General features: G+C 34.5%; 3 protein-coding genes and 2 pseudogenes across 5 annotated transcripts; 2 read left to right on the top strand and 3 right to left on the bottom strand.

Annotated features, from left to right (window-relative positions):
• Positions 1-1386: 1386 nt before the first annotated feature.
• On the bottom strand, positions 1387-27106 carry LOC120150105. Its single transcript, XM_039162822.1, has 6 exons — positions 26993-27106; positions 25261-26302; positions 24900-24936; positions 24601-24748; positions 18821-18826; positions 1387-1397 (listed from the first exon to the last, which is right to left on the bottom strand). The coding sequence occupies exons 2-3, from the start codon at positions 26196-26198 to the stop codon at positions 24900-24902; spliced, it is 975 nt and encodes a 324-aa protein (XP_039018753.1). The 5' UTR covers positions 26199-26302; positions 26993-27106; the 3' UTR covers positions 1387-1397; positions 18821-18826; positions 24601-24748.
• LOC120150104 (peroxidase 16-like) lies at positions 2114-3511 on the top strand. The gene is made up of 4 exons (XM_039162821.1): positions 2114-2354; positions 2444-2641; positions 2725-2890; positions 2984-3511. The coding sequence occupies exons 1-4, from the start codon at positions 2145-2147 to the stop codon at positions 3397-3399; spliced, it is 990 nt and encodes a 329-aa protein (XP_039018752.1). The 5' UTR covers positions 2114-2144; the 3' UTR covers positions 3400-3511.
• LOC120149958 lies at positions 3595-4712 on the bottom strand (annotated as a pseudogene).
• LOC120150101 (protein KAKU4-like) lies at positions 4959-11513 on the bottom strand. 3 transcript variants are annotated; one of them, XM_039162817.1, is made up of 14 exons: positions 11104-11512; positions 10477-10541; positions 9960-10039; positions 9593-9699; positions 9359-9495; positions 8449-8631; positions 7448-7572; positions 7323-7393; positions 7106-7182; positions 6950-6986; positions 6447-6510; positions 6062-6150; positions 5674-5776; positions 4959-5587 (listed from the first exon to the last, which is right to left on the bottom strand). In XM_039162817.1, exons 1-14 carry the CDS (start codon positions 11369-11371, stop codon positions 5242-5244), a joined length of 1752 nt encoding a protein of 583 aa, XP_039018748.1. In that variant the 5' UTR covers positions 11372-11512; the 3' UTR covers positions 4959-5241. The 3 variants fall into 3 exon arrangements, with proteins under 3 accessions (XP_039018748.1, XP_039018747.1, XP_039018746.1); XM_039162816.1 differs by having other exon boundaries at positions 7323-7572; positions 9359-9465; positions 11104-11513; XM_039162815.1 differs by having other exon boundaries at positions 7323-7572.
• LOC120149957 lies at positions 23354-24286 on the top strand (annotated as a pseudogene).
• Positions 27107-27186: the final 80 nt, after the last annotated feature.

Here is a 27186-nt window from a genome sequence, read left to right as displayed (position 1 = left end):
CAGGTGGTGGAGCCTTAGCTTGACATGCATTTTTTAAGATTGAATTTATTATGCAGTGGCAGATTCTCCCTCCCAAGAATGCGTGACATGACTTATCAAACTCAGTTTTACTGAGCTTCTGACTTAAAAACCTAGTCAAATTATAAAGATACCTTTTTGACCTCTCACCCCCAATCTTCTTCCGTATCTGAGTTTTCAGTTCAGCTACATCGATTCTGGACCCTTGCTGGGGTTGCATTGCTCAATAAGTAGAATTCCACATCATTCACAGAAACTATGCAACCACTGAAACCTGTTTCCACCACTAATTTACAGTTTTCTACGGCACCCAACAAGTTCAAATTCACCAATTTGCATACCATACTGTGCAAATCAAACTCAGAATTCCCTATATATATAGCGGTAGATAAGTTTCCAAACAAACAAAAGAAAAAAAAAATCAGCCACCGAAAAAGAAAACAATGAAAACCCAAATCAATTCTTCGCAAAACCAAAAACCATAGGGGATCAAAATTTAGTCGAGTGGTTAACACCCCACTAAACCCCTGAATAAATCAAAACCCAAAATTATTCAACTTAACAGAAACAAGAGAGCATCGTGAGACGAGGCGTAAATTAAAGCAGCAACAATTAAAACCACTAAGGAGTTGTTTTAAAAATAAATATGATTAGGATTTGGGGAATTGAAGTTGAAGCAGAGGAAAAGAGATCAATGTAAAGCAGGGGAATTGGAGGGAATGGTGAGGAGCGAATAAGACAGTGACAAAAAAGAAAAGGGGAAAACTGGGGTTGACCAATAACTGAGAGATTCTTTTGAATAATAATAAAAATAATATCTTGGGGTCGGTCTTGATTTAGCCATCTCCCTCTGCTACTTGGTTTCTCTGTCTAAACAAATATCATAAGCTCATAGCAATTAGGTATCTCTATTTTCATCTCTTACTCTACAAATAAAATAGTAATTCATCTTTAGCGTTATTTTTACATTATCACTTACTCTACTTATTTATAATATTTAATTATTATAATATTAATTTTATAAATATAAAAAAATAAAAAAAAATTGAAAAATTACAAAAAAAAAATAATATAATTATTTATCTAATTTCAATATATTTTTATCTATCTAATAATTTAATATACTTTAATTAAAAAAAAGTAAAATCTAGCACGAGCTACAGTACCACGCTAGATGTAGCGCACTACAATACTCTACACCGGAGATGGATGTGCGCAGGGCTGGAGCACGCTATAGTGGAAATATCTCCACATTATTTCAGCGTTGGAGATGCTCTTAGAATTTATGTTTATGTCGTAATAATACTAATAAAAACTTTTTTTTAAGAAATAATAAAAGGTTGTGTTCGTTGCCACTTTGACGTAGACTTCAATTCTGACTTTGTGTTGACTCTTGAGAGAAACAAAAGTGTTGATGAGGGATGTTCATTTCATCCACTGTTAAGTCAAATGGAGAGGAAGAGCACTGCTATTAGTCTATTACTATATGTGATCATTTATGGCAATTACGTGAACATGAAATAAGGATTGCTGTCGTTGATGATAATGATTGAGACAGCTGCCCTAATGTTCCGATTCAAGAGTAGAATGCGGAACGCAGAGATTTTGATGAATCTGCATCAAATTCATTGCAGGGTGTAAGCTACATGGTTGTATTAGTATAGGATTAGGATGAAACTTGTGAATCATTCATTGGTTCATCATTTCTGTTTTATATTTTTATTTTTTAAATTTGCATTTTCCTGTCCAAGGAATCTCTGTTTGGTAAACGGGACAATGTAGTGGTACACGTACTAAAACTAAATTGTCTAAGCTTTTTCTGTTGTTGGATTATTCTTTTAATGTATAAAGAAATGAAAAACACTCAACTCTCTGTCGCATGTCCACAAGGGGACAACAATAGAATGAACTATAAGGCTATGACTTCCCACTAAACCAAACCAAAATGGTTATTTTAATGCTAATTATTTAATTAAAAACCTCCTTCCCTCCCATACCCATAGTGTCCTTGTCAGAATTTGCACCTAATCAAGGGACCATACCACTACCGTTACCATTACCATTCAGTCCAACTTTGCACTATATTAACAAGCAAATGAAATGGACTTAACAACTTGTCTGTAACAATGAAGTCTCCAAGTCTCTTATTTCTACTTGTCCTGTTTCTCCACCATACTCTGAGTCTGTGCCATGCTAAACTCAGAGTCGATTACTACCGCAACTCCTGTCCTGATGTTGAATCAATCGTCAGATCTGCAGTAAAAGCCAAGTTGGAGCAGACATTTATTACAGCTCCAGCAACTCTTAGACTATTCTTTCATGATTGTTTCGTCCGGGTTTGCCTTTGCCTTTGCATTTGCCACGATGTTTCATGTTATGCAAATCTAGATGGCAATTACATACATATTTGTTTATATTTGTGTAGGGGTGTGATGCTTCGGTGATGCTAACTTCATGGAACAATCGTGCAGAGAAGGATAATCCAGATGATCTTTCGTTAGCTGGGGATGGATTTGACACTGTGATAAAAGCCAAGGCCGCCGTTGATAGTTTGCCTGAATGCCGAAACAAGGTTTCATGTGCTGATATCTTAGCCCTGGCTACTAGGGATATCATTGCTTTGGTATGAAATCCATTGTTAAAGCTGACTACTTTGCTCAATTGTTGTGCCTGGTATAAAAAATCAAATCTGTGTTCTTTTTGCAGACTGGAGGCCCATCTTATGCAGTAGAATTGGGAAGACTAGATGGTAAGATATCAACGAGAGCCAGCGTACGACATCATCTCCCTCATCCCGATTTCAAGTTAGACAAGCTCAAGGCCATGTTTGCCTCACATGGTCTCACTCTTACAGATCTGGTTGCGCTCTCAGGTACAACTCACAAAACCAAGTTGCTTCACCTTTCAATCACATCAATTAGGCAACATACACTACTGGTTTGGACTGATGATCATATTCTTCTAGGAGCACATACAATTGGGTTCTCACACTGCAGCCAATTCTCCAAACGAATTTACAAGTTTAAAAGCAAGAGCAGAATCGATCCTACGCTTAATCCACCCTATGCAAGGCAGCTTGAACAGATGTGCCCGGAGAAGGTAGACCCCAGAATGGCCATTCAGATGGACCCGGGCACACCCCAAATATTTGATAATATGTACTACATCAATCTTCAACAAGGAAAGGGGCTTTTCACCTCTGATCAGATTTTATTCACTGATACAAGGTCAAGAAATATTGTTAACCTATTTGCATCCAACAATACTGCATTTGAAGAGGCTTTTGTAGCTGCTATAACAAAGCTCGGGCGGATAGGGGTCAAGACGGGCAAACATGGTGAAATCAGGAATGATTGCTCTGTTGTGAACAAGATTTTCTAATTGGTTTGCATTAGTTTTCAATGTTGAAACGTTTTGTTGTTTAAGAAAGATAATGGAGGAGATTCTAATCTAATCATTCATTCATGTTTTTGTCTTGCATAGTACTAATATACAGCTTGCTTTTCATGTATAACATATAAATGAAATTTGAGTAAGAAATAAACGTTGTAAGGGAACAAAAGTTATTAAACTATGCAATCAGTAAGGCATTTGAAAGATTACAAAGATAAAATTAACGGAATTGCATATTGTTCAGAGGAATGGAATGATACTCAGAGATAGAGTCATCAGAAGGCTTATATCCTTCAGGGTAAGTCCGGAAAGCTCCATTCTCAACTTTGCCAGCAGGAACAGTCCTGGTTGGATCAATTACAACTGCCAGGAATGGCTCCTGAAACTGCTGATTGAGTATTTGGGTTGAAACATCAATACCAGGAAGCCAGCATCCATACTGCCATACCTAGGATGAGAGAACGGTACCATCCAACATCATTCTCCAACCTGTGAAACAAACAACAAAACCACTTAAGAGAGATGATTTTTCATTGACAACGTTATTATGGTCTCAACTTCCAGTGGGGTTAGGCACCCTTAACATGAGACAAAATAACAATAACAGCTACTACTGAAACAAATGCATATAACTTGAATACTAGTTTGTGGGCACATTGAAGTGAAACACAATTTTCCTTTTCGTTGGTGCAAAATAAGGATTATCTCTTAAAGGTGAAACTATTCTAGTAAAACAATCACTTACTCCGTTTCCGTCCATAATTATTAACTCCAGTTGTCTGGGAGAGTCTTACATGATTATCAGTTATAAGTAAATTATAGAGACTGGCCTAATTTAGGGTATCAACTATCAAGAACACTAGTTGAACAGCAAAACCATATTCAAAACATGAAGAAAAATCCATGGGGGAAGGGGATTGAAACAAGAGAGAAAATCAGAAAACCTGCTTACTGGTCTGGGAATAATCCACTGTATACTCAAAGGCATCAGCATGTGTGATAACCCGAGTTTCAAAGCTTTCAACTGGCAAAGCAAAGGCGTCCATTAAAATGATGGTGTCTGTTGGCATCAGTCTTGCCTTGCATCAGCCCCGTCATATCTAACGGGTCTGGATAACCATCTTGAGGAGAACATGGGAAGAGATCTTAACGCGCTTGAAGTAGTGGTGATCATTGGCCCAAGGCTTATCCTGCTGGAGCTTGGCTTGAGTGGTGTTGTCGTAGTGGCATATAGGGTCCGGTGTTTCCACTGTCAAGAAATTGTTACTAATGCCCAAGTTGCCCAATGGCCAATGCTGAGGTCATTTTATAGCAAGCGTCGGACTGGAGAGTGATCAAATTCGAAAACTGTCACCTAGCCCAGATGTTAAGACCATACTGCCGGTTGCCCCTAAACTGTTTGACCGTTCTTGCACTTGACTTTTCGTTCTGCTTGCTGTAAAATATTTTTGGTGGTGTTATTAATGGCCGAAATCAATACAAGAGTAGAAAAACATGTTATAAATGGATCTTTTACACCAATATCTAATCATATATCGAGACAAGAAAAAAAAAGGTCATTAACCAGTGGTACTCCTAGAGATTCAAGATTTGGTTTACAATGATTATGAAAATACAAAAAACAATTCCTTAAGTTGAACTGAACACCACAGACTGACTGATACCTAAATAATCTCCATCTTGAAAACAGGGTAGTTACAAACAAAAGGGTTATCACCGCACTCGGTAAATATAGTGTACAAATAATATGGTCATACCATATTATTATCCTTCTTGTTTACACTTCATTTTACACTAAGCTACGGGCAAAACATTAGTGCAGAATATATTTCATCTGACACGTCCCCTTGTTCTCCTCGTGTTTCGGCTCACTTTCTTTCCCAGCTGCTTCTCCATGCCAGTGTTGCTCTTGCCTGCCATGCTGCGTTTTGACTTTGGTGTATTCAACTGCTCTAGCAAACCTTCATCTTCACGCAGCATGCTTGAACTGTTCTGGGAATTGGATACTGCAACATTGTTTTCATTTACCACTGTCACTTCTAGGGAAGCCTCACTCAACGGCTTAGTCTTGTCCTTCACATCCGCACTTGTTGCTTTCTCATCCCCGGAACCAACTGTATTCTCTTCTTCATTTATTGGTCCCTCATTTTGTTCTTTATCCGCTACAGCTGACATACTGAAATGATGAAGAAACTTAACAAATTTTTTAAAAAAAAAAATCAAACGTCAGAACTAAACTATTTAGGCTAGCAGCAGTATCACCTGAATCCTGAAGGTAATCCATTGGCAGTAGATGCAGCAGCATCAGCACGGCCTGTTTTGGCAACTTCTTTTAATGTCACACGGTTGTCTTCTATTTGTGAGTCTACAGATTATGTTTAGGGATGAAAAACTCATGTAATAGATATTAAACAATCCACATGTCCTAATTATGCACATGAACACCCCAACAATAAAAAGAATCTTTACAGCAGAGACTTCAAGTTATTTAATCTTCGAAATTGTTATCACTCTGTTTCAATCATAGGTACCAATATAATTTATAGCTGTGTTCATGAGGCAATACTTCGAGGGGTTAAGAAGGATAGCAACAGACCTTGGTAAGAAAGTTAAGTAGGAAAAACTTAACAGCGAATAGGTTGTTTCTTACCCTGTACAGTTTCTTCCATAGGAGAACCAAACTGCAGGATAGACCCATTGGTGTCCTTAAAATGATTGACATCAGTAGCGACAACATCACTGTGGCATAAAAGGTTAAAAGTTAGAATAAGAAAAGCATTGACCTCGTCATAAAGAGACAAATGAGGAACTTCACAAGTAACAATAAAACCTCTTTAACATCACTGCTGACAATTATTTTTTCTTTCCCTTGTTTTTTTTTCGTGTGAAGGGGGATTCTTTAATGGGAATGATACCAACCTATTTGATGCCTCACAAGTAACAATAAAACCTCTTTAACATCACTGCTGACAATTATTTTCTTTCCCTTGTTTTTTTGTGTGGAAGGGGGATTCTTTAATGGGAATGATACCAACCTATTAGATGCAGTTTTGATATCTACCGTTGATTGAAGTTTCTGTCCCTCATCCAGTGTCTCACCTGAGCCATCCCAGAAAACTCACTTAGAAAACTTCTGACAGAGGTAAAAGATTTAGAAGATGATACAGACTACCAAAAAGAGAAAAGAACAGAAGAAAGTGTGTCTGCTCCACAATGAAGACCTCGATCCAGAATTCGTTAGACATAGAGCAACTTTAGAAAACAAAAGTACTTTCTTTTGAGACTGAGACAAACCTTAGTAACCGAAAAATAATCTAGTCAGGACACAGCAAACACCATGTAATCAAATCAGCATCCGTAACTTTTTCATGGGAAAAAAATTAGGCAAGGTAGGCTACATGTATCAAGTATAGTAATTAGAGACAACTGCCATCCCTCAAATTAATAAAATAATATATTCATAATGCAGTACATATAAAGCCACTACATTTGTTCAAGGGAAATTTGACAACAAAAGATAAAAAGGATGTAAGAATACCTCTTTTTCTCTCGGTGCTTTGAACAGCTTCCATACCCTTCGCAAAAAGAGAGAGAGTGAGAGAGTCAAATATAAGCGCTTGACAAATAAAGTGAAATATCAACATATCATAAATCTACCCTAAGAACAATGAAAAACAATTAAAAATTAAGATACCTGATAATCTTCACAACCAAGAGTTACTGTGATTGGTAAAGCATCACTGTTTAATGCATCTTCTGGAATCTGTGATGCTGAAATGAGAAAAAGATGTAATGTCTTAGAATATCGGTGCCTAGAAACTAAACAGACTTGCCAAAATTTAAAGTACAAAAGACTATCAAAGAAAATGTCTGAGATTATTCAAGCTTCTCTCCCACAAGTTATACTACACCTGGTCTAGTAGCCAAGACTTCAGATGCCTCTACTGATTTTTTAGAGCTATCTGGATTATTTTCCTCAGCAGGGCCTAAGTTTTTGGCAGCTAAAGGATCAGGAGCATTTTTCTGTTCTAACGCAAACGAAGACCAGTCAATTTTTGGGGAAGATAGAGTCCTCAGCATTTCTTCTGTTGCCTTAGATCTCACTTTTCGTATTTCCTCTTGGATGTTCCATGAACCAGTGGCAGGAGAATCCTTTTTCGACTGCATCCATATCAAATGTATAAGCAGCAAATTAAATCATAACCAAAGGAAGAACGTACTGCAGGGACAATCACACTTACACCACCATGCACATTAGCCATATAGAAGAGTAAGGGCAAGCATATTTTTGACCTAGTAAACACTAGCATCAGTAAGCTTCAGGTCAAAGAAAACTGTGATGATTTCTTTTCTGGTATGATTGCAACAGTGCAGTTAACGCATGCACATTGGCACACCTGCACCTGCCCCTCAGCAGTCAGCACTAGGGGAAAAGGGGGTAAATGTGCCTCAGACTCTTTCAGGTTAGGCTCATTTATTCAGGCGTACATCTGGTGCAACTAGGCATGCTTTTTTGCATGGCGATAGGCATAAAAATGCCCACCTGATTGAAGTTCTCTTTAGTTTCTTGTTCACTATTTTAATTAGACATGTCTTTCCTAGTAAGAAAGCGATACGAAACTCAATAGTTCTCAATATTTGATAGTATTCAACGCAGACACTGATGGTCAAGAAATCATCCATATAAACCAATAAAGCAATTGCATGTTTTGTAAACAAACTTTATATATATTTCAATATACATATGTATATATAAATATATACACACAAAAAATTACCCTTTACTTAATGCAGGCTAGCGCTTTTTTTGAGCCTTGCGCCTGAGGCCACACAACTAGAGTGCACCTTGTGCCCTTGACAACCCTTAATTGCAATAGAATTTTTTTTTAATGAAACAGAGCTAACCATAGGCTCAACCAGGAAAGCAACCCAACAATAATATCATAAGAAATTTAAAGATCCGCAATCTTAATTACCATAATACACACATATGGATCATTACATCCGATCAACAAAGGAATAAGCATCTAAGAGCACCTTGGATGAGGACGAGTACTTGCCCCCAATTGAATATGGCGTTTCTTCTTTGAAAAGTGGCACTCCAAATGGTCGTGGTGACCTAAATTCAATATTGTTCATAGCAGGTGATGCCCATGGAGGACGAGTTCTCATGTATGTTTTGGCCATGTCCACAGGTGATCCTGCTTCACCTTCAATGCTCTGCAGCAACAAAAGCTTACTAAATTAGAGACTGAATTTTTTTTAACAATAACATAATATTTAAATATCAGCATTCATCACAAGTTTCTTTCAATAATGGAGGTGTCTACAACAGTAATCCGCCAAAATCATGCAAAAGAGAAATGACACCACTTTCACCATTGCCTTAACATGTGAATAAACTCTGAAACCAAATTACTGCACAATGGAACCATTATAATCAAATTGGCATCTATAAGAATCAATTATAAGTGGGAGGACAATGGGTAGCTTATATTCATTTCCCGCTCACATTCAACTTGTCTTTAAGATATATGTTAGATTCTTTCTGCATAAAATCTTCCAAATACATAAAAAAGGTAAAAGCATGATCTATCTATATATATACATACATAAATATCAGCTTAAAAGTTAAATGAAGACAGCATAACGGAAGCTTGGGAAAGCAGAAAGGAGATGGCACAGAACCAAAGGAAGAAGGGGAACAAATAAAACATTCAGCATAAATTATATGAGGCAAAGGATCAATCACACAGCCTATGTCAAAACTAGAATCATCGATGAAAAAGGAAGTATCATAGTGATTATCTAACCTTTTCATCTACCCCTTTCCCAATATAAAGTTCTTTTCTAATGAACTACATGCACTTGTTCCTTCTAAGAAAATAATTCACAGACAGGGTAGAAAACACAACCCACACGCATCATAGAGAAAAGAGTTACAAACATGTGCCGATGTAAAAAACTTCTGAGCAGAGGTCCCGTGGAGCAATTCTGACTTAGAAATTGATCCTGACTTCTTCTCCTCTAACCATTTTTTTGCCTCTATAACAGCTGTGCCACAAAGATCATGATTATCAACATCTGAAAAACAAGAAACACAGTCAGTCTGCTATAGGTGTTGAGAAGTTTATTCTTAAGATCTGTTCTCCCAATTTTGTGAAAGCCATATCACTTCAACCTGCTCTGTCAGCAGTTTCATTTAGCCTTTCAAGCCCCATGCCTCTGGTCACTGGAGATTCCACAACTCTTGACTTAATAATATTTGTTAGTTTATCACACTCTTCCCTGGTCAAAATAGCATCCGTTCAGAAGTTCAAAACTTGAAGTTCATGCTTAACTACAGATAAAAATGAGGTATAATAGTTGAAACGCACATCCAATTAAAAATGTCAAGCAAAGTTTGCCAAAGAACCAAATGCACATACTACAGATGCATTACTGTATGTTGACCAAATGTTTTATAAACAGGACAACTTAAGGAGGAAGAAAGAAAATGATTAAAGCAGGAAAAACATCCAAATAAGCAAATAAGTTTCTTTACTTGCCTTGAGAATGACTCCTGCATGAGAAGCTGCTCTATAAGACTCTTGGTTTCAATCTTTCCTGCAAAAGATTGGGGCTCACCCTGATGGCCCACAAAGGAACAAATAAGGAATCCTCTAAGATCATTATAATCATCACTAGTATAAAGACATGGCAAAAAAAAAATTTTTGATAGAATAGGGAGACCTCATTAAAACCCCCCTTCATACTAACGAAATATGAAAGTTTCGTCGAGCATTGGAAGGAGGAAAAGAGTGTCTCATAATTTTATTGAACCATCGAAAAATACAACTTAGAAAACATCAGAAGCTTACAACCACAAGAAACCAAACAATACAAAACCCCCCATATCTAACACATAAGGCCTACACACAACCCCACTCATCCAATAAACAAAGACAGGAAGAGGAATATATCAAATCAGCTCCAAATTTACCAGTACCACCAAAAAGTTATTTTTAAATGTTTTGATTTTTTGTTTTGCAGAATTACAAAAAACATAGAAGGTGGAAAACTTACATGTTCTATGTTATTAAGCCCTTGACTCGAGACATCCTGACCATAATTTGTACCACCAGTGTCATCTGCACCAAAATTAAAATAAAAAATAAAAATCCATGAATAAATACAGATGCAATACGTGGACTACCACCTGAGCAAGTAACCTTTCAAAAGCATAACACTGAAGCAACACGGATTTTTTTATCTTGTACCGAAATATGCTTAATTATCCACTAAAAGGTTAGGGACCAGTAAAGAAGCATGAGAAATAATGGAAGCCTCGAGAATCGAGATGACAATATGTAATCTCACTGAAAACAAGTAGCTTAAAACAGTTGAACCACAAAGCAAGTACTATACCAAAGGAAAGCACAATATTAGCATTACTAGTACTAAAGCACTGCCTGCAGACTGTAGCTGTAATCAACATTCTAGGCTCCTTATTTTGGTATGGAATTAAAAGATAACAACAAAGATGTATGCTTTGATTGTAGAAACTCATCAATCGAAAACCTAGAGTTTAAGCTCTCAATATAAAAACAAATATCATTTAACGAAAAAAGAGGGAGGAAATGAAAGGGGAGAGACGGATTTCGAAAAATACATGCTTTCAAGTGAACAAAATAAAAAGGTTGCATGTGGAACCTGAAGTTGAATCACGGTCTGAAGACGAAGAGGAGGAGGAGGAGGATTCGAGGCCAAAAACAGAGGAAAGTACTCTGGTGGCACCGGAGACGATAGCGCGAGTAGGGGAAAATACATGCCCGGAGATCCAATTAGGGTTTTGCTGAGTTGAATTAAGCAATCTGGAGCGGTCGTAAGGCGTCGTGCGTGACATGGTTCGCCGAGGATGCAGCATCTTGCCACCGGATCTGGGCTCTCGGCGTTGGGCAGCTCCTGAAATCGAGGCCATGTGGGAAGGAGGTAAAGAGAGGAATTGGGTTAGTCACTAGTTACAATTGCAAAGAGGTTGAAAACCAGTTTAAGGGTTTGTCAATATTCTGTCTTTTTTCAACCATAAAACAAATAGAGACCGAGAGCAGTAGAAGCACCGGATCTATATACGGAGGATGATATGTTTACCAAAAGGCTAAATCACGTATTTAGTTATCCATTTATTTTCATAATTTATTTTGGTCATCTAACTAATTTTATCTCAGAATCATAACCAATATTACATTTTAGTTATGTTTTGATCATTTACTGTTATAAAATCAATAATGACACTAATGTATAACCATAAGATAATATATTGTCATCGTTAAAAAATAAAAGAATTATCATGCCAAAAGTTATGTTAGTTTTTTTAATGATAAGTGATTAAAATTGGATCAAAATGTAACGTTAGATATAGTTTTAAAATAAAATAATTTAGTGACCAAAACAGAACTACAAGAACATGTGAGTAGCTAAATACATAGTTTACCCTTATCAAAATTCATCTATTTATGTTTTAAATGATTGTTTTAGTTATTATTATTTTTAAAATTACAAAATATTTATTAAATTATTATGAAATAATTATTTTTGAAATATAATAAATATAAATATTTGATAAACGTAATAATTATTTTATAAAATTTATTAATTATTTTATAATTTTTAAAAATATAATGATTAAAAAAATATCATTTAAACATATTTCAATAACCCTTTACTATACTTTATCCTTTGTTCCTTTCCTTTTTTAACGGTTATTTTCAACAGTTATCCTCTTCATGTCCCCAAATTAGAGGGAAAATGAAGTTTTGAATAAGTTTAATTTTAGGCTTCATATAAAATTAAGTGTCTAAATTATATCATTTTTTCATTTAGGTGCCTAAATTATTTTTGAGTCAATTTAAATGTCAATGTTTCCAACGTTACATTTTTAGGTGTTTGGGCTGTCATAACCTTTAAATTCTGTTGTTAAAAGACATGTATCGCCTTTATAAAATTTTCAAAAAATAAAATTTTTAAAATTACCTAAATGTGACAAGTGTCACTTAACGACGAAATTTAACGTCTGTTATAGCCAAGGCATCTAAAAGTGTAACGTTGGTAACTTTAGGCACTTGAATTGACCAAAAAAATTTAGACACGTAAATGAAAAAATATATATATAGTTTTGACACTTATTTTTATATTAAACTTTAATTTTATTACATATCCTCGTATTATAATTTAAATCTGAATTAACTTTTAAACTATATTTTTAAAATATCATTATCATATCAACTGAGTTTTACCATCAAATTAGTCATTAACTTAGATATTAAATGATACTTCAGATCTTAATATCATACACATCTAAAAATATGAAATAAATTATTAATATATATATTTTTATTACATACGATAGTCTTAGTTTAACATATTAAAAAAGAATAAATGTGTAACACCCCCAACCCGTACCCGACCCGGATCCGAGTCCGAGGTGTCACATTGACTTTTCAAAACATTTACTTGTATAAAATGGTGAGTAATTTAAAATTTTTATACATGTAACTTATTCAAAATATTTCCAAAACTATTCAGAGCTTAAATGTTTTTGCAAAACCGATCAGAGCATATACAATTCAAAACATTAATTACATATCAACTATTTTCAATGTACAGAATACATCTAATTCAAAACATCTTTTCTGATCTGATCTTCGGTAAGAAGTAACTGATCTGTCTTGCTCCACTTTGCTCTTTACTCTTCTCACTTCTGTAACCTACGTGTGAAACAATCACACGCTAAGTCTATGACTTAGTGAGGCGAATAAACATAAAATATAAACTATAGCTTGTAATCATGCATGAACAATTACTACTATCACTCATACCCTTATTCGTGTAACAAATCCTTATAACACATATGCAATATATCATTACATATAAGAACATATACACACACATATACTCATCATTTCCATCCTTAGCCTTATTTCATTATCACTATTATTATCGTTTATATCACTTAATACATCTCCTCTTATACCTAGCATTTTAACCAACATTTGACTCATTTAATCATACAATCCACATATCATCATATAAATCATATAATATCATTCATAGCACAAAAGCATACAAGTCACATGTAATATGTTTGTTGTTATTTCTTTATTAGCCCTTGTATACATATGAGAACTATAGATATGTGAGTCTATAGAGGTTGTGCACTAATACTGTCACCACAGCTCGTATAAATGCACCGAAGTGCCACGTAGAATTGCATCGTAGTGCCGCGAAGAAATGCACCGAAGTGCCATATAAGGTTGTCCCTAAGAACCACGTAGAAAATTCCTTAAGAATCATATACATATGCCAAGGATCAAGTATGTGTCTCAAAAGACCTCACACATGTTCCAAAGAATACATATATGTCTCGAATGACCGCGTAGACCCTCGACTCTTGGCATGCCAACTATACCCTAGCTCTCATGACACATAACATGGGCATCATCATTTATGTCATTTCACATTTTCACATAAACACGTAGTTCACTTTCACATAGCACGTAGATTATGTCACATAAGTTGAATCACATATACGTATAAACACGTAGATCACTTTCACATATCACGTAGCTCATATCCACTTTTCATACTATTTCACATTTCTTGTCACATTGCTTATATCTTATTTTTATGTCTTATCATATATATATATATATATATATATATATATATATATATATATTCACATGTTCATATAATTCATCATCTAAATGTGTATTCATATAATTCATCTTCCTATATATATATATATATCATATTTCCTATACTTGTATTCACATCATTTATATTTTCCTTCTCATAATCTCATATGTCCTGATTAATAGCTTATATCATATATGTTTAAAATAACTTATATCATATCATATAGCTTATACCTCATTCTATGATATTCACCTATATCATATCACCTCTGTCATACTCATAAACATATATCACTTCTATTATTTCATTTGTATACTTATCTAATCTATTTACTTAATTCAGTTCATATAGTACCTATAACTTTCTAATATGACTCCGTAGATTTCTATCGTACAACTCATATATCATAATTTTATTTAAGCATATGTATCTTTCCCATCTAGCTCATCTTATATGTTCCTATTATCACTTATGTTCAAGTCTCTTATTTGATATAATATTCTCATATCATCATATAGGTCAATATTATCTATCTTGTTTCAATTCTCATTCAATGATATAATTGTAACACCCCCAACCCGTACCCGACCCGGATACGAGTCCGACGTGTCACATTGACTTTTCAAATCTTGACTCTTAAGAAAAATCCCGGGAAATTTAAAACTTTATTTAAAACAAAATACAGACTTGATCAGAGCGCTCGTACTTAATGACTTATTACATGCCAACACTTTATACATAACCAAATACATACTTTGTTAAATACTTCTGATCTGATCTTTTAGTAGTGATATTGTCTTTGCCACTTATATTCTTTCACTTCTCGTTTCTTGGTACCTACGTGTAAATCACTTACACGCTAAGTCATAGGCTTAGTGAGGCATATAAAACATATAATATAACCATATATCATTTCATATACATAAAAGACATACATATGCAAACACTATCAATAATCCTTTCCACTTACCATATACTCATCATATAACACATATATCACTATACCCAGAAACACACATAACATCATATAATTCATGTATGTGCATTCATATCATTGAATCATGACATATCAATATGCATGAATCTATTGTATGATAACAATATACAATCAGGTCATGCACACATGCAACTTACCTTCTTTTATCACTTTCACTTTCATTTGTCTGTCAATTTCATTGCCCATGTATATTATTGAGAATAGAGGTATGTGAGTACATTGAGGTTGTGCACTAATGCTGTCACCACAGCTCGTATAAATTCCCTCATGGGGCACCGAACATTCGTTCAGTATTCGTCCCGAAGGACCTGTCCAGAGGTTACAAAGAACCCCGGTAACTATCCAGAGGTCATAAAGATCCTCGGCAACTATCCATATGTTCCTTTCAACATAGGTAAACCCTCGACTCTTGGCATGCCAACTATACCTATAGCTCTCGTATCATATACTATGGGCATTTATTTATACATTTCGTATCACTTGTTCTTTTTCTTCTGTCACATACCACATGTATGTGTAACCATATATCTCATATATAAATCACATGTATTATATATACATGTATTCACGTAAATCATTTCATATAATTCATATCACATATATCACATGTGCATATAAGCTTATAGCTTCTTTCACATATACATGTAGTCACATAGCTTTCTTTCATGTAACCATGCATGTCATGTCAAATAACATATATCATATGTTGCATTTTCACTTAAGCATATAAATCATATAACATAGCATCCATCTATTTCTATGTATTAATGCATACATGGTAATCACATAACAATTTAGAAGTTACTTCTTACCATAATAACTCCATCACTGGCTCATCACAAGCCAATGTTAATTCAATAAGTACAAAATAAATTGCACTCACCTTAGCTTTGCTTTGATTCGATTCTAATTCCTCAATTGTCCCGAAACGGATCACTTTCTATCTCTACATAACAATACACAGATTCATATCAATATTCCAATTGATATATTCTAAACTGTCACTTCTTAGGCTAAGAGAAAAGCCCATTTCCTCTTTCAATGAATGTATGCATCGATGCACTACTTGTGCATCGGTGCATAAAATGCATTCGATGTTTTTATTTAATGGGGATGCATCGATGCACTCCTTATGCATCGATGCATAAATCCTATTCGATGTTTTCTATTTAAATTCATGCATCGATGCATCTTAAACAATTTCTGGTATTTATCATCGATGCATCGGTGCACAATGAATGTGCATCGATGCACATTGCCCAGAACTGACATTTTAACACGTAAATCATCAACTCTTCCCTTAATTCTTCTATTTTGATCCCCTATTATGACTTTAAACTCAACTATCATTATTGAAACCAACTTATGCCCATATAAATCATATTTATCTTCCATATTTCATCAAGATTCTTAAAATTAAGAATCCTACTAAACTTTCAAATTTGTTATAAATCTTTTCTAACTTCATAAATCTCTTATTCTTATTGATGACAAGTCAAATTCCATCTTAAAAATCTCTTATTAACTCTTTTCCAGAATTTCCTTTAAAAACTCATTTTCTTTAATCTTTCATAACTTCTTTATCTTTCAATCTTAAGATAACTTAAGCTTTCCTTAAGCTTAGTTATTATCTAATGATCAAAACCCAACCATAAATTTAGCAAATAACCAACTAACAAAGAAACTCACCTTTGCAAGCTTGGCTCTTCACGTTTGAAAGAAGATGAAGATGAAGAAGATAAGTCTAAAACTTATCTCTTCAATCATACCTCTCATATATTATAATACTCATTTATTAATATTTAATATTATCTTTGTTCAATGACCATTTTGCCCTTCATCTACTTTAATAATTACTAACAACTTTTAGGAATTATTTCCAAATAAATCATCGAATTATTCCATTCTTCTACTTAATTCATCAAATTCTTAAACTTTACAATTTAGCCACTAACCCCTAGTTTGGGATGTTACAATTCTCCCCTCCTTAAGAAAATTCGTCCTCGAATTTTCACTTTATAACAATATGAAGCAATCTTTATATACAGTCCTCTTTAATTACTCAATACATATCTCTTTCACTCATGCTATAAATATTCTAACACCACTTATAACACTTATCTTACTTGATTCTTTAAACTCTATCATTCTCATATCTTTCTCTATTTATTCCTCATTATCAAGATTTCCTTATAGCATAACTAAACCATATATTTTCTCATGTTCTCATACGCTATTTAATCCACTCAAGTAACCACAAATCTTATTTACCTGAACATTATACCTTAATGGGTTTATATCAATAAAACTACTACAATTAACTTATAACTAAAATTAGTACTTCTCTCATCAATTTACTGTTCAAATGTAATTATGCTAACCTAAATCAACCAATATCATAACGCATTTACTATACAACCGAAAGATACCTGCCAATAATTCTGGGTCCTCACAGTCTTCATTATCATTAAGATTATATATTCTAGCAGTGGAGCGCATCTCCTGTTGAGTAGAAGATTCTGTTTGATTTCTTTCTCTACCTCTACCCCTACCTCTTTGAGACATCAAAACAGATCGTTCTGATTGTGCAAGCTCTCTGTCCTTCAATGGACAATCTCTCATGAAATGTCCTATTTCCCCACATCGGAAACAAGCTCCAGATTTAGTTCTACATATCCCACCATGATATCTTCCACAATTCTGACAATGTCTCAATTGTGCTCTTCTATCACCAGACTCTACAAATTGAGTATGTCTATCTCTCATCTGACTTGATCCTCTAGCAGAGGATGTCATCGACTCTGACCGTGCTTGAGATCGAAAATCAGAATCTCTACTTCTTTTGGGTGATACTAAACTCGATGAAGGCCCCGTTCTTTTAAAAGATTGAACTCTTTGATCCCCATAACGTTCATTCTGAGCTCTTTCAAGAGCTTTTGCACGATTCACTACCTCTTGAAACGAGGATAGATTTAACACAATCAACATCTCCTTTAATCTCGGGCGTAAGCCCTCCACAAACCATTCGCATGCATCTTTTTCTGTTGGAACTAACTCAGCCGCAAAATGACTCAACTTATTGAATTCACACTCATATTCATATATAGTGTGATCCAATTGCTTCAGATTCAAGAATTCTTGTTTCATTTGCTTGATGAACTGGTCTCCTATATACTTGTGTTTGAACTCTTCTAAAAACAAGAACCAGGTCACTTGGTCACTTGTCATTCTTAGAGTAACGTTCGTCCACCATATTCTTGCTTGTCCAAGAAGCAAGGAGACTACTCCATCTAACTTTTCCATATCAGAACAATGAAGTCCATCTAGCATAATCTTTACGTCATTGAGCCAAAAGTCCGCTTCAACAGGACTCTCCTCAACTTCACCTTTGAATTCAGGAGCTCCTAATCCTTTTAAATCTTTTGCTATATTCCTTCTCGGAGTGGAAGGAGCAGGAGATTGGAAACGCATCAACACCGCGTCTAACGTTCTAAAGAAAACGTCTTGGTCATGCACAGTCACTCCAGAAAGTGTCTGTCCTTCACCTTGCCTGGCCAGGGCAGGTGAATTACTACCTTCAGCTAATCTATCATTTCCCGCTACGTCTCGGGAGTTGTCTTGTCCAGACATCTAATAAAATACAATCATATCATTCTATTAGCAAAACAGTATACTTACTTTCTATCAGATCAGAAGTTTTCACTATTTCGTTGGCATGTATACTTTTTAAAACACTTTTGACTTCGTTTTTAGCCTAGAATCGGCTAAACCGTAGCTCTGATACCATTAAATGTAACACCCCCAACCCGTACCCGACCCGGATACGAGTCCGACGTGTCACATTGACTTTTCAAATCTTGACTCTTAAGAAAAATCCCGGGAAATTTAAAACTTTATTTAAAACAAAATACAAACTTGATCAGAGCGCTCGTACTTAATGACTTATTACATGCCAACACTTTATACATAACCAAATACATACTTTGTCAAATACTTCTGATATGATCTTTTAGTAGTGATACTGTCTTTGCCACTTCTATTCTTTCACTTCTTGTTTCTTGGTACCTACGTGTAAATCACTTACACGCTAAGTCATAGACTTAGTGAGGCATATAAAACATATAATATAACCATATATCATTTCATATACATAAAAGACATACATATGCAAACACTATCAATAATCCTTTCCACTTACCATATACTCATCATATAACACATATATCACTATACCAGAAACACACATAACATCATATAATTCATATATGTGCATTCATATCATTGAATCATGACATATCAATATGCATGAATCTATTGTATGATAACAATATACAATCAGGTCATGCACACATGCAACTTACCTTCTTTTATCACTTTCACTTTCATTTGTCTGTCAATTTCATTGCCCATGTATATTATTGAGAATAGAGGTATGTGAGTACATTGAGGTTGTGCACTAATGCTGTCACCACAGCTCGTATAAATTCCCTCATGGGGCACCGAACATTCGTTTAGTATTTGTCCCGAAGGACCTGTCCAGAGGTTACAAAGAACCCCGGTAACTATCCAGAGGTCATAAAGATCCTCGGCAACTATCCATATGTTCCTTTCAACATAGATAAACCCTCGACTCTTGGCATGCCAACTATACCTATAGCTCTCGTATCATATACTATGGGCATTTATTTATACATTTCGTATCACTTGTTCTTTCTCTTCTATCACATACCACATGTATGTGTAACCATATATCTCATATCATATCACATGTATTATATATACATGTATTCACGTAAATCATTTCATATAATTCATATCACATATATCACATGTGCATATAAGCTTATAGCTTCTTTCACATATACATGTAGTCACATAGCTTTCTTTCATGTAACCATGCATGTCATGTCAAATAACATATATCATATGTTGCATTTTCACTTAAGCATATAAATCATATAACATAGCATCCATCTATTTCTATGTATTAATGCATACATGGTAATCACATAACAATTTAGAAGTTACTTCTTACCATAGTAACTCCATCACTGGTAACTCCATCACAAGCTGGCTCATCACAAGCCAATGTTAATTCAATAAGTACAAAATAAATTGCACTCACCTTAGCTTTGCTTTGATTCGATTCTAATTCCTCAATTGTCCCGAAATGGATCACTTTCTATCTCTACATAACAATACACAGATTCATATCAATATTCCAATTGATATATTCTAAACGGTCACTTCTTAGGCTAAGAGAAAAGCCCATTTCCTCTTTCAATGAATGTATGCATCGATGCACTACTTGTGCATCGGTGCATAAAATGCATTCGATGTTTTTATTTAATGGGGATGCATCGATGCACTCCTTATGCATCGATGCATAAATCCTATTCGATGTTTTCTATTTAAATTCATGCATCGATGCATCTTAAACAATTTCTGGTATTTATCATCGATGCATCGGTGCACAATGAATGTGCATCGATGCACATTGCCCAGAACTGACATTTTAACACGTAAATCATCAACTCTTCCCTTAATTCTTCTATTTTGATCCCCTATTATGACTTTAAACTCAACTATCATTATTGAAACCAACTTATGCCCATATAAATCATATTTATCTTCCATATTTCATCAAGATTCTTAAAATTAAGAATCCTACTAGACTTTCAAATTTGTTATAAATCTTTTCTAACTTCATAAATCTCTTATTCTTATTGATGACAAGTCAAATTCCATCTTAAAAATCTCTTATTAACTCTTTTCCAGAATTTCCTTTAAAAACTCATTTTCTTTAATCTTTCATAACTTCTTTATCTTTCAATCTTAAGATAACTTAAGCTTTCCTTAAGCTTAGTTATTATCTAATGATCAAAACCCAACCATAAATTTAGCAAATAACCAACTAACAAAGAAACTCACCTTTGCAAGCTTGGATCTTCACGTTTGAAAGAAGATGAAGATGAAGAAGATAAGTCTAAAACTTATCTCTTCAATCATACCTCTCATATATTATAATACCCATTTATTAATATTTAATATTATCTTTGTTCAATGACCATTTTGCCCTTCATCTACTTTAATAATTACTAACAACTTTTAGGAATTATTTCCAAATAAATCATCGAATTATTCCATTCTTCTACTTAATTCATCAAATTCTTAAACTTTACAATTTAGCCACTAACCCCTAGTTTGGGATATTACAATAATTATATTTTACTATTTCACATAAATGTTCATACCACTATTTACTTGCCCAACTCACATTCTTATTGTTTATATAACCTTTACATTTGATTACTTCATTCATATCATTTCTTCTAAACTCGCTTTTTACCATATTACCATATTATTACCTAATTTATCCCATATCATGTATTCGCGTAGTCTTATATTTCATTTCTATATATCTCAAAGATCTTATCACATAACTTCTCTTTTATATTCATATAATTTCTTATCATATCATATAGTTTATATCATCATAACATAGCATATATTCACATCAACCATGAAATATATATACAATAACATGTAAACACATACCATAACATATAACTCAGACACTCATAACAAACACATGTTCATGTTCATACTTCATGCACAATACTATAGAAAATAGACTTGTCGCAAGTCTTATTTCCCATTAAACATCATATATAAAATAATGCGCACTCATCTGGCCTCACTAGTCAATACCGTTTTTACGATTTCCTTTCTTTCGATCAAATCTTAACTTGATAATCGTTATGAAACTTGTTCATGTTCGATATCTATATAATCATACATTGATACATATCAGTATCCCATTGATATACTCTAATCTATCATTTCTTAGACCAAAAGAAATGTCTATTTCTATTTCCCCTTGAAGTGCATCGATACATTCTACAGTGCATCGATGCATTCTTTAACATGTGCATCGATGCACTACCCATGCATCGATACACCAATCACCTTCAATGTTTTCATTTTAAGGGGGTGCATCGATGCACTCCTTATGCATCGATGCACTAATTGCATTCGATGTTTCTTCTTTAAAGAGTGCATCGATACACATTGAATGTGCATCGATACACCTTGCCCAGAATTTGCATTTTAAGCCCGAAAACCATCAACTTTTCACTCAATTCTTCTATTTTAAGCCCCTATCATGTCATTAAACTCAACTACCATTACTTAAACCAACTTATATCCATATAAACCATCTTTATCTTCCATATCTCATCATGATTCTTAAAATTTAAAAATCTTACTAAACTTTCAACTTTGTTATTAATCCTTTCTAACTTCATAAAACTCTTATTCTTATTGATGGCAAGTCAAATTCAACTTTCAATTCTTATTATAAACTCTATTTCAATATTTCACTCAAGAACTCCAAATCTTTAATCTTCCCTAACTCATTTATCTTTTAATTTTAAGATAACTTAAGCTTTCCTTAAGCTTAGTTATCATCTAATGATCATAACCCAACATTAAATTTAACCAGAAATTGTCTAAATAGAAGACTCACCTTTGGTTCAAGCCTTCACGTATGAAGAAGGAATAAGAGAAGAGAACTCTAGAACCTTTTCCCTCTTCCCATGTGGTTTCCTTAACTTATAAGGGAAAATAAAAATCTTCATTGTCAAATGACCATTTTACCCTTTACTTCATTTAATAATTACTAACAACTTTCTGGAAATATCACCACATAAATCATTGAACTGTTCAACTATTCTACTTTTATCCCCATATTCTAAAATTTTACAATTTAGTCACTAACCCGGTATTAAGGATGTTACAAAATGATAATCTTCTTGAATTTTATTTATTTTTAACACTTGTTCACATGATAAATTGCATGTGTTTTTTATGTTAAGAAAAATAAGAAAAAAATAATTTTTTTGATTTTTCTTGAACTATGTATAACTTTATAGCACATTAAATTTAAATCGTTTATATAATAAATATACATATTTACAATTTAATCCATTTTATTTTAAATTCACGCCATATTTAATTTGACATTTAATGCTTAAACTAAAAATTTGACGGGTGAAATGGTCTTAATCAATACATTACTAGTGCTTGAGGATTCAATTTGAATGTTTTCAAATTTAAGGATCAATTTACAACTTGAGCAATGGTTTGAGAATTTTTTAAAAATAAGCCATTGTTATAATAATAATAATAATAATAAATATAGAAGATGTGTGAGGCCGAAGCTCAATTAATGGTTGGGATCCAATGCAAAGATAAGACAGCCAGGCCATGAGGTGGGGAATGGATTGGAGACGTGGTAAGTAAAAGCTACACAGCCAAATTAAGGATACAAATGATGACGATGAGTGGGGGAGGTTGATCCAGAAGACTGCTTGACCGGTGATGAAATGGATACCGATGATGGTGAAGAAACAGAACAAGAGCAATTAACTAGATCCACATTGTTGTTTTATGTGCGATATCAACCATTGAGAGCTGCATGGTTCACATGCATAAGTTTCATGCTTCCTTCATTCCTGACCTTGAGTATTTGAAGAATCCAGAAGGCTTGTTGATCTACCTTGGCCTTAAGGTAACATATTTTATGTGATTTTGTTATATAAATATGTTGTATAATTTTTAGTTCTTTCATGCTCATGTTATGGTTTCTTTATATATCTCAGGTTAAAAGGGATTTCATTTCTGTATTGAAATGAAAGGCGCCGGCCTTTTACTAGCTTGGATGCGGTTAGGAAACATATGACAGCCAAAGGTCACTGTAAAGTGCATTATGGTGATGGTGATGAAGATGAGAAAGATGAGTTGGAAGAATTCTACGATTATAGCAGCAGGTATGCATCCTTTTACACTTTTTACCCTGGATAATTCTTCTTCATCCACAATAATCTTTTTTTTATTAAGTTGCTATTGCTTATTATCATTTGAAAACAGCTACGTGGATGATAGTGGGAATGAGGTGGTTGCTGTTGGTGAGAAGTGCAACACTATAAAACTTGGTGGTGGCTCAGAGCTTACTATAACCAGAAAAGAACTAGGACAAAAACACTTGGTTCTAGAGAATACTTGAGCTACCTTCGCCAGAGTCCCTGCCCACCTCGTGCAAATAACATGGCCTTACTGCTTGCCTTAGCTTCAAGGTCTACTTTCACTCATACTTGGTCTTTTGGAACACCCCCAACCCCATCCCCTTCCCTTTTCTAACCAAAACAAAATACAAGGATTTTGAAATCCTTATTTTTCTGCCTTCTCTAATTTAATTATGGAATAACAATGAACACAAAACTATAATCAGATAGTAACCTTGTAATAAATACATTATAACTTCATTTAGCCAACGTACTCGCATGAATGACATCACCACAACAATATGCCTTCACTTTGCCTTTTTCTTATAGAGATCTTGGCTCTCGAGTGTTCTTTACATCGACTTAGGTGTCTATTTGCATTAATAAATATAATATATACACATATATTAAGTGAAGTAATTTTCGCAACAAAATGAACAATATAACCACAAGAAATTAAGTTTTACACGATCCAGCATAACAAGCTCCAAAGGTGTTTTTACATGTTCAAGAATCTAAAACTGTCTGCAGCAGCAATTACCAAATTGCTCACCACTTGCACAGGATCAATTCTCGGCTTCACTAATTCAATATGCAGCTGCTAGCAAAATTTGAGCGAATGAATAGTTAAAACCCACATAACCCTTTAAGCAAAGCCGTAGGGTTGTCACAATACCAGTGAAAATTTAAGGTAAGCTCGTCAACAGATTGCTTTGTAAAGGGAAAAAATAGATCTAAATGGTACATACCTAATTATCATAAAAGCGGGATCGGCGTCTTTGAGAACTGTGCAAACCATGAACAAAAAATCAATAAATTTTGAAGAAAACAAGGTCGTGAAACTAGTAACTGCATTCATGTTTATTCTAATAAACATGTCAATGAAACAATTTGATTCGTTTTTCATACCTCACTACTCGCTAGTACTCTCACAATCATCTCGTTATTATCCAAGTAATGTTGGTCAAACATCTTATAATTATCTAAAATATATGACCTTTATGATATCTTGAGAATACTAATTCTCTTTCACAATCCTAGGACGCTTATGTAGAAAACCAATTATTATGACAATAAGCCATGTGGGAAGAATAAAGGAACATTAATGACCTTCGATAGCTGGTGCTACCTCCTGAGGGGCCACTTGTGCTCACAAACTCATCATCAGTCTCATCTACTCTATATTCTGCAAAGTCTACAGAATGCACTGAACCTTCATCAGAAGTTGATGAAGCATAACCAGAACGGCGAGTTCTCCTCCTAGTGTCTCTGACTCTTGATCTCCTCCTATTTCTAGAATTCCTGAAATTATTAAACATCTGATATAAAATGCAAGAGGTCCACCAGTTGCCCTCATCACCTGGGAAGTCTTCCAATTCTTCTCTAGATTCATCTTCACCATATTCAATTACATAGTCTCCAAGAACCACTCCACGTGGGACTTCTAAATGTATAGTGCTCAAAACATCTACTATCTCAGAGGACTGCTGGAAATTTTCCCAATCAAGCTGCCGAGCAGGATCTATTCTTGAAGGACGTGCATGAGGGTGCTCTAACCGAGCATGCTTTTGTAGTTCCAAGAAGGTTCCTGCAAATGTGCACTGTTCCTCCTCACAAGAACGCTTCTTCTCATCTAGAAGTAAACGAGCCTTGTCAACAATAATCCATCCAGTGACTTGCCCTCTACATAGGGGACAAGTTGGCCTGCAGTTGTCTTCAGATCCTGCTAGCTGAATGTTTGCTATAGAAGACATATCAGATGTTGAAAGGGACGACATTCCATGCGCATTTTTGAATCGATCCAAACAATTTGAATGCATGTGATCTGTGTCGCAAACAAAAGCACGGCATCCTTTCCCATAGGATGAGCATTGGAGGAGTACCCCATTGTGGGGGAAATTCAAACATATAGGACAAATCACATCATCCCAATTGGTATTCAACTGAACATCCTCCATATAAGACAATGTATTGGGTTGGTGCTCTCTTTTGTCAAAACGTTCAAAGGCCATAAAGAGTTTGCATAATAATTTACAAGCACATGGCATGCACCTCCCTCGTACAAGAAACTTGGATCAAAACCGGAAATTACTTTTTTTGGACAAACCAACCAAGCTCGACCGTTGATAATCTATAAGATGTCACTACAAAGCTGCACATGGCAGAAAAAAATATCTTAAGTTGCATTAGGCAACAGTTTAATTGCATCTCATATCCATAGCGATCAAGCATTTTTTTAAGCTATAGGTTGAGAAGGATTAATCATTAATTTTACAACTAGTACAATCTTAAAACCAGTCAAATGATCAGATGCCTACAATAGCATAGAACTGATTTCCAAACAGAATGGTTTACTTTGATGACATAATTGTTAATAAGGGGTAGTGTTAGGACAAGTTGATAGGGTGAAAGGAGTGTGCCCTTGCCCCTGTTGTTCTAGTGCAGAGTTGGGGCTTGACCTAGCCTAATTGTTTGATTGTTTTTTGGATGAAATGAAAGTATATTGATTATCCAAAAAAAAAGACATAATTGTTAATAACGATATACTAAAATGATAGCAAATGAAAGAATAAAGTGCATAGACAACAACGACAATGATGGAGAAAAGAAAAACACTGCAGTAAAACAACCAAATCCGTCACCATACCTAAACACCAACCAAAATGATCAATTGGGTATTCAACGAATTGGGAAAAAGGAGTCCATAGATCAACAAATATTGTCAAAAATGATTACACCCAGATTGCCTAAGACATTCAACCAAAATTTAAAGCTGCCTACATAACATATTTAAGGAAAACATAAAGAGGACGAAAGAGAAGTGAGAAAATCGGGGGCTTACCTTCGATGTATTATGTTTTGATGTATTATGTTTTGCACTTCCTTTCTCTAATGTTGTGTAGATATTATTGAGAAAGGTCAGCTTTTTCCTCTTCTTTTTGATGCAGTTGTTGAGTACATGGATTGGAAATGGGTAGGCTCCTGATGCTTATATATATTATAGAGATATATTGACTTTCTACGCGATAGAAAGTT

Source organism: Hibiscus syriacus, unplaced genomic scaffold, assembly GCF_006381635.1.
Source record: "Hibiscus syriacus cultivar Baekdansim isolate YM2019G1 unplaced genomic scaffold, ASM638163v2 tig00111013_pilon, whole genome shotgun sequence".
NCBI classification, from domain to species: Eukaryota; Viridiplantae; Streptophyta; class Magnoliopsida; order Malvales; family Malvaceae; genus Hibiscus; species Hibiscus syriacus.
Note: the sequence above shows the minus strand (reverse complement) of the source record. Positions and strands in the feature narration are given on the sequence as shown.

Bases quoted from the DNA above. Each gene is read 5' to 3' on its own strand.
- LOC120150104 (XM_039162821.1), top strand. From the start codon at position 2,145: ATGAAGTCTCCAAGTCTCTTATTTCTACTTGTCCTGTTTCTCCACCAT. The intron at 2,642-2,724 runs GTATGAAATCCA...TTCTTTTTGCAG, and splicing joins CTAGGGATATCATTGCTTTG to ACTGGAGGCCCATCTTATGC. The intron at 2,891-2,983 runs GTACAACTCACA...ATATTCTTCTAG, and splicing joins AGATCTGGTTGCGCTCTCAG to GAGCACATACAATTGGGTTC.
- LOC120150101 (XM_039162815.1), bottom strand. From the start codon at position 11,371: ATGGCCTCGATTTCAGGAGCTGCCCAACGCCGAGAGCCCAGATCCGGT. The intron at 9,700-9,959 runs GCAAGTAAAGAA...TATTTTGACCAG, and splicing joins ATGCAGGAGTCATTCTCAAG to GGAAGAGTGTGATAAACTAA. The intron at 9,496-9,592 runs GTTGAAGTGATA...CTTGTTTTTCAG, and splicing joins TGAAACTGCTGACAGAGCAG to ATGTTGATAATCATGATCTT.
- LOC120150105 (XM_039162822.1), bottom strand. From the start codon at position 26,198: ATGCCATGTGCTTGTAAATTATTATGCAAACTCTTTATGGCCTTTGAA. The intron at 24,937-25,260 runs GTCATTAATGTT...TGGTTTGCACAG, and splicing joins GGTAGCACCAGCTATCGAAG to TTCTCAAAGACGCCGATCCC.